Source organism: Chelon labrosus (genome assembly GCF_963514085.1).
Source record: "Chelon labrosus genome assembly, chromosome: 9".
NCBI classification, from domain to species: Eukaryota; Metazoa; Chordata; class Actinopteri; order Mugiliformes; family Mugilidae; genus Chelon; species Chelon labrosus.
The window spans coordinates 18,826,416-18,834,907 of NC_140359.1; the positions used below are offsets into that span (position 1 = coordinate 18,826,416).

At 41.6% G+C, this 8,492-nt stretch overlaps 1 protein-coding gene across 1 annotated transcript; it reads right to left on the bottom strand.

The window, feature by feature from the left end:
* Positions 1 to 2,367: 2,367 nt before the first annotated feature.
* On the bottom strand, positions 2,368 to 7,443 carry LOC311492495 (macrophage-expressed gene 1 protein-like). The gene is made up of 2 exons (XM_084550786.1): positions 6,576 to 7,443; positions 2,368 to 5,065 (listed from the first exon to the last, which is right to left on the bottom strand). Exons 1-2 carry the CDS (start codon positions 7,113 to 7,115, stop codon positions 3,410 to 3,412), a joined length of 2,196 nt encoding a protein of 731 aa, XP_084406912.1. The 5' UTR covers positions 7,116 to 7,443; the 3' UTR covers positions 2,368 to 3,409.
* Positions 7,444 to 8,492: the final 1,049 nt, after the last annotated feature.

An 8,492-nucleotide genomic window follows, 5' to 3' on the forward strand; every position in this document is an offset into this window, starting at 1 on the left:
GGTCTGCTGGAGCCTATCCCAGCTGTCATCGGGTGAGAGGCGGGGTACACCCTGGACAGGTCGCCAACCTTTATACAGTCTGAAAGAAAAACACATTTACTTCTCATTGTTCACGAGCATAACAGTGGATTATTCAGTTTATTTCTAGCACAATCTCTCACTTTATTTATCCAAACTACTGCTTGTTTAAAACAAAATGAGCAGATAAAATAAAGAGAGTTGGGGTGCCTTCAAAAGAGCAGGTGGATGAGAAAAAAGAAGCAAAGCTTAACCTTCCTATAAACTCAGACCATCATAAGCTAGATTTGTTCACAATCTCTTCTGTTATCAAAGGGAACCGAAAACAGTCTCTTAATGCGTGTCTCCAAAAAAGGAAGTTACTTGGTTTGCTTTTGTCAATTGTCACATATGTCACTGGAAATGTTCTGAGAAATGTCTAAGTGGCAACCTGACAATCAAGCCTCAACATGACTGTTTGGCCAACGACAAAAGGCACCTAGAAAAAATGTGCATAGGACTGAACAGCAGATCACGAGAAATTCAACATAAATGTACAACAATATAAGGACCAGTGTCATTTTTAATAACACATATAGTGGGAACTCCTTTATTTCACATTGTTTACTTTCACTAAATAAGTGGCATTGCTTAAACCACATCTAAGTGACTGCCCCTTCCCCACAATCCACCACTGAAAAATAGGGTGGAAAAAAAATAGTATCACATGACTCAAGCAGAAAGTAACAAGTTCACGCTCACACACGCACACTCTCAATTATAGTAGCATATGTCACATGGGTCAAAAACAAAAAAAGCCTGCGCCATTTATTTGAAACGCGTTGAAAAGTGTAAAAATGAAAAGCAAAAACAACAAACATATAAAAGACTAAAGGTAAAAAAAATAAATAAGTGATCCATGTCGTGGCGAAGCTGTCCCCGAGCGGGATGCAGAGGCATAAGCTGGTTGGACACGGCCTGAAAGTAGGCAAAGTGTCTGCGGTGGAATACTTTGGCTGACAAGTGAATGAGAGTCAATGAAATTTGGTGGGCTTGTAAGGAGTCTTCCACAGATGCCATTGCCTCAGTCTGCCACTAGAGGGAGTCAAAGGCTAAAGCAGGTGGGAAAAGACCTGACAGGAGGTCAAGAGTGACTAGGGGAAAACTGGGTCTGCCAACAGTGTAGGAGATAGGACTCAAATATTTACACGTCACCAGTAGCGCCCCCTATAGACCGTATTGCACGAAACTTGGTGGGCTTGTAAGGAGTCATCCACAGATTATTATTGTCAAATTTCAAGCAGTTTACTGTGGTGGTAGTCGTTGTAGCGCCCCCTACAGCCCGAAGTTTACAGAACTTGGCATGATCGTACGCAAGCATATTTTAATGACGGTTGCTAAGTTTCATAAGGATTGGGTGAATACTTCAAAAGTTATAGGCTAAAGTCATATAAAATGTGTCTGTGTCACCTGTAGCGCCCCCTGTAGACGTAATGTCATGCAACTTGATGGGCATATACACAATACCCACACAACACAACACCTCCTACTGGATAATTACTGCATGGGTGATTATCTTTTAGCTATTATTTAACCCCAACTGATGCAATGAGTAGCTTCTCATTTCTCAAACAACCATGTCTAAAGACACATCCTGTGGTCGTGGAAAAGATGTTAGTCTGTTTGAGAAAGGTCAAATCATTGGCATGCATCAAGCAGAGAAAACATCTAGGGAGATTGAAGAAACTACTAAGACTACTCTCTTCTTTGTCAAAGCACTGTCCAACACATTAAAAACTGGAAGGATAGTGGGGAACCATAGTCTTTGAGGTAGATATGTGGTCGGAAAACAAATCCTGATTGATCGTGATCAGTGATCACGTAAATGTATGGCCAAATCAAATCTAAGACAAACAACAGTAGAAGTCAGGGCTATGTTTAATTGTGAAAGTAAGAGCATTTCCACGCGTACAATGTGAAAGGAACTAAAGGGATTGGGACTGAACAGCTGTGTAGCCTTAAGAAAACCACTAATCAGTAAGGCTAACCGAAAAAAAAAAAAAAAAAAACGGGAAAAAAGGCTTCAGTTTGCTAGGGAGCATAAAGATTGGACTCTGGAACAATGGAAGAAGGTCATGTGGTCTGATGAGTCCAGATTTACCCTGCTCCAGAGTGATGGGGGCATCAGGGTAAGAAGAGAGGCAGATGAAGTGATGCACCCATCATGTCTCGTGCCTACAACCCTGTGGGGGCAGTGCCGGGGCTGTCTCTGGCGGTGCTCCCTGTAGTCGTGGGCTGGAGGCCCTCTCGGTGTGGTCGGCCCCCAAAGGTGGCTTTCTCCTTGTTCCAGGTCTCTGTGCCCGACCATGTCTCTCTCTAGCGTGTACAGTGAGTGTGAGCCTGTGTGTGTGTGTGTGTGTGTGTGTGTGTGTGTGTGTGTGTGCACTTGTCAACCAGCATAACAGTGGACTTCGGCGTCGTTACACATTCACAAACAGGGGTTTTCTCAGTAAGGTTGAGGAAGATAAGTGTCTTTCTGCATGCTGTACAAGAGGTTTCCTTCAACATGACACAGAGGGAGATTTGTTATTCAATCCAGGCCATTACTTGTAAAGAACCAGTATATACTATGGTTCGCATTGCAACTAAATGTGCTTCAGATTTCCACAAAGGTTTACCACAAAAACTCACAAACACAATGTAGATCTGACATGGCTGGTTGCTTTTTTCAGTATCTGTTGACCTCTGTGTTTACGGGAGTTTCTGAAGCAGTTTTTTTTTTGTGGCCAGAAACATAACCATGCATGAATTCAAATGAAGACAGAGTCATAACTCTTTGATTTTAATTATGCCAAGAGTTTTGTCTTGTGAATTTCAGTAAAATGTTTTATTCTTAAGTAAAGCACAACCAAACTACATATTCTTAATCGAATGTTTTTGTATTAATATGCTGTGCAAATGAAGTCATACAAAGCATGCAAAGTTTTTCAATGGGTATATAAATGTTTATGTACTACATGGCATTGTTCATCTTGTCCTCACAAGGGCAGTGTTGGTTCACCTTGGAGTCTGACAATCACTTTAGCTTCCTTCTTCAAAAAGCACCATTTAGTGATTTCTAAGGCGATCTGCACCAAAGTCACGTGGACCAGATCAAACAAGATAGAGCACAGTAGTGTGTGAAGCTTTGAATACAATATGCAAAGTATGATATGCAAATATCACTATAGAGCATTATAGTGTATGAAGCTTTGAATACAAAATGCAAAGTATTATGTGCTAACCCTAACTGAACCCAAAGTGGAATCCTATGAAAAAAGCATAACAGGCATGTCTCTGCTGATGTCAATAAGAGTTAAAAGCAAAGTCTGTTACACCTGATTAACTTGTCTGAGGGTGTCAAGCCTTTTCCTCAAGCCTCAGATTCCTTGGGCCCCCTCTCAGCCTCACTATGCATTTCATCATTGCTTCTTGGTGTCGTAAGCCCAGACAACCTCCTCCTTCTCTTCACCAGCACTACTGCCACTACGACCAGTAGCATCATCATACCTATCACCCCAAAGGCTACCCCTGCCTTTTCTCCACTAGACATATGATTCAGTTGCGGGTTAAGTGACCGTACAATCTCATTGATTTCCTCTGGTTTGGCAGGTTTCCATGCCTTTGTCATCCCCACTCTAACCCAGCTCATCTCTCCTTCAGTCATTACCATTACTGCGTTAGTGGCCTTAATGCTGAGTGGAGGTTTAGTGAACGGAGGCAGATGGATTGGCAGCAGCTGCCCGCCTGTGAACAGTCCTGACTGGACGCAGTAAAGAATTTCACAGCCATCGCTGACAGTAGCAAGGTGTTGACTGAACTTAGGAGGGCAGCCGTGTTGATACTCCGCCAATGGGTTGTTTGACTGACAGCTAAAGAGGCCTCCGAAAGGTACCGAGTATCTGGTACCGATCTCAAAGTCGTTACTAACACAGATCATTTGACCGTCTGAGAGAAACTTTAGTGCAATGAAGTCTGGGGGGCAGCTTTTGGCTTTTGTGAGGGGGTTCTGGACAGAGGGGCTGTATATGCCTCCAAAAAGATACCCTGAGTTCTGTGGGGCTGTTCTGTTTACTGAACACCAGTAGGTGTTGATGCGTGCAGAGCGAACGTGGTAGTTGTCCTGACACCATCGTTCACGGCAAGTGAAAAAAACCCAGCACTTATATTTTCTTTCATAGCAATCATATGTAGAGTAACCCTGCTGTCTCACTTCAGATCTCAGTAAAGTTGAAGAGTAAGGTGAACGGCAGGAGAAGTCACCGGTGGCTGGGTTTGTCTGGGCCAGGGCATTACAAATTGGACGTGCATCTGGGGTGAGCTGAATACACTCTTGGTAGACACCCCCAAAACTAAGGTCTGTAGCAGGGCCCTCACAAGAGTTATCATCAACATTGGCCTGGAAGTTGAAGTTCTTGGAGTCGACATCAACACAGCCGGGGCGGGTGTTGACAATGTAGTAGCGCTCTATAGCTTGACTAACCGTAAGAGACACTTTTCTAACTGTAGGTTCTGGTAGATCAGAGATTGTGTTTGTGTTTATAATGAAGTGTAGGGGAAATCCCGAACGATCAGTAGCAACCAGGTTGTTGAAGGTGCTTTCTTGCCACTTCTGCAGACCGATACCTGGATAAAAAGGTGTGCCTCCATGACTTTGAATGAGGGAGTACTGGATGTTGGACTGATATGTTTGAAGTGAAGAGCTCCCTTGGCTGCTTTGACTGCTTATTTCAAACTTGACTTTGTTAAAAAAGTTTAAGCCAGCTGTTGCTTTGACAGAGGAACTATCTGACACACTGTGTGACATATATGAAGACCGAAGGTAGTCTTCCTCTACCAAAAGAGCCCCAGCATCGACACTGGTGATAACGTGAGTTCCATAGTCCAGCACCATCTTCTCTGACAGATATTCTGCGTTCCTTGTCTGGTTGTTTTCCAGTGCATCAGCTATTTCTTTGACTTGCTGAGCAAAGCGTGTGTCCAAAGTGAAGTCTGGATATGCCTTAACTGTGTAGATGAGGTTCCGAACCTTTTGGAGGAAAGGATTATAACATTATTAAATATTTTAGTTTGTTTCCAACATTTTTTAAGACATTTAATTTTCTGTTACCTTTCTTTTGTTCCTTAAATTTAAATTCACAGTGCGGAACATTTGTCTCCACTTTCTGGCCGCAAGAGTAAAACACTTTAGACATGTTTTAATGACATATGCCTGTAGTTCTTCTGTAACCCGGTTAAAAACATGAGGTAATAAGTGATGCTCATAGAATCAGTTAGTATTCAAAGCATATAAGAAGTATGATTAAAAAATATTGAAATTTATTTTAAAAATTAGGATAGGTTAAAAGGAGTTTTGAAAAGTATTAGATGTTGATTGTTTAATTTCAAGGACTATGTATTTCTGGAAACTGTCTAAACCAGCATTTATGGGGTTAATAACGATTGGCAGGAACGTCAGGTCTCAGGTGTTCAGCACAGACAAGGAAAGTAGAACAGAGTCCACTGAGAGCGGCCAGAACGAAGCTCGGGAGTGAGCGTAAATAATTTTAGTTGCCGGCTTTAGTAGACAGTGCATTAAGGTTTGTGTGGGCCCACAAAGTGATCCTGAAGTTGGTAAACTGAACATTTCTGAGTTATGCAATTTGAGGGTTAAAAATGTTTATATTGTTTATGCATTTATATGTGCTACAGCAATGACAGTATTTCTTTAAAAAAAGGGACATTTTATTTTGAAGGTTTAAAAAGAACATTTATATTTTTGTTGCATTTTCTTATTTTGTTAGAAATAATCATTTCTTTATTAAGTAAATAATTGAGAAGTATTTTTCTAAAACCCTGTGTTGTGTTACTTTATTACTAGGGGCGGCTGTGTCTCAGTAGGTACAGCGGGTTGTCCACGAACCAGAGGGTTAGCGGTTCGATCCCCGGAATGTGCCACATGCCGAAGTATCCTTGAGCAAAACACTGAACCCCCAGTTGCTCCCAGTGCGTGGCACTGGTGTGTGAATTTGTGAGTGCTTGTGTGAGCGAATGGGTAGATGTGTCTGTGACTGTAAAGCCCTTTGAGTACCAATAGGTAGAAAAGCGCTATATAAAAGCAAGGCCATTTACCATTTACCATTTACCTGGAAAAGAAAAACATTTAATTCTGAGAGAGACATATAGGGACATATTTGGTTAAATATCTTTCTTTAAAACTATAACTTTAAGAAAGGTGATTACATAGGTACGTTAAAAAATACTTCATGTGTGTACTTTAAAAAGAGATCCAAGATAATATTTAAAACTGAGTTAATCAGGGTTAAAACATTTGATAAATATCTTAAAAGAACCCAAAATGTGATGTGCTGAGGAAATTCAGAGTTTACCTTGGCTGAGCTTGAATGTGACAGACCATTTATACGGCAAAGTTCCACACTGTTTTTTTAAGCAATATATGTCAGAGTAGCACTGTTTTTATACATACAGTATATTATTTTTGCATTTGATCTTTGTCTTTTATTTTATACATCCAAACCATTGCAAAAATAAATCTTTACCTGCACTCTGGCTGTAGTTGAAGAGTCTTTGACCTGATGAGTCTTCATCCTCATGTTTTCAGTAGAAAATTTGGCATTCAGCACCGGAAGGAAGGACAAATCTGCATTTATGGATTTAGACGTAGAGCTTGAATGGTCAAGCCATGAAGTGATAACCTCTGAGCTGGTCTCCACACCTGTTGCCTTGTGCGGGATGACAAACACTTCATCAGGGATGAGATAGAGCCCATCTTCAGTGGTCTGGCATTGGAAGTAACTGATGTTCATGACTCGACCCATGTCCATGTTCTGGAGGTTGTCCCAGCCTCCGCCTGGCAGCACCTCCAGGGCTGTGATGGAGGGGTTGGTGGAGGCGCGACATTGTCGGAGCCAGTTGGTCGGACGGTTTGCAGGGACTGAAGAGCAGACGTAAAACAGGGAGAGGAAGATCAGTGATCCCTTCATGATGACTGTGTCAGAAATGAGGGCTGCTACATCGAAATATAAAGGTCTTGTCAAGTTGACCCTCCTCTCACGTGGTTTATCATACAACCCATCCATAAACGGATGTATCAACACAGGAGAGCCAGCTCATCAGGAAATGAGTCACATATAACTGCGGGCACTACATTTGCGTGCCTGCAGTTATATTTGACCAAAAATACACTCTAAAACAGGTCACTAAAGAACTGAAAAAAAACAACCTGCGAGTTCCTTTGTAAGATTTAAGCTTTACACCTCCCATTATTTATGACCAAACTGATTTTCTGAAAATAAGAACAAAAACATGATATAATATGATATTATATAATATCAAAAAGCTTACAGAGTCACAGAGAGGGACACGAATAGGCTGGCCAAACTGATCAAGACTACTGCACCCACAGTGCAAGAAGGAACACTTCTGGAGGTCTTTTGTCCCCTCAGCAGTCAGATATCAGCATTTCTTTCTGCTGCTGAACTTCTTTTCAGTACCCTCACGAGCACAGTATATACCAACTGTCATTATCTCACATCTTTCTAGTGCAATACTTGGTGCAACTCCTATTGGAGTTTGTTGTTTTATTCATGATATTCATGAATGTCAATATATATATTTAACCTTGTTACCACCTCAACTCTCAATCTACACAAGTTGGTTGTTTCAACTTCTGATTAGCCACTGTAATATATAATATGTAAATATATGCAATATGGAGGTAGGCGAAAGGGGCAGGGGATAGAAGGATACCGTAAATTTCCGTATTTAGTAAATGGATAATTCGATGGAGGTCAAAGGTGAACATTAGGGAGGATATAGAGCCTTGTGTGTTTTGATTAAGTATTTTGATGAAGTTGTGAGTGACTCGATCAATAGGGGAGTGCCCCTCTGCCACACGCAGGTGCGCACACAGAGACATACACTCTTCTCAGAAACAGACGCACACACACACACACCCATACGTGCTCTCTTGCCAGGACAAGCCGGGACAAGTTAAACAGAGTTTATTGCACAGACACACGCAAAAATAAAATGAGCAAGAGAGTGTACATGTCCACGATTGTTAGTGAGACACCTGTGAGCGTCATTCAGGAAGCCCCAGTAAACTGATGGTGTTTAAGTGCAGATTTCAGCCGCTGTAGAATGGTGGTGGTCAAAGGTCATGTTTGCGAGTACATAGAGCCCTGTGTAAAACTCATGTAAAACTCAGTTGATTATATCGAAAGATATATAGATAGATAGGAGGGTCAATTGACCTCTTCAACTCGTCTATGGAAGAGGCCCTCCTGCCATGCATTCGCGGGGGTTAGTGGACAAAGCATTTCATCTTGCTGCGGTGTGAAACTATCAACTATTTGAAAACCTCCAAAGAAGCACATCAGCAGGTAAGTCATGTCTATCGGTTTATTATCGGCTAATTCTGTTTATTAGACCTAGCATGGCCTCCCAAATTAGTT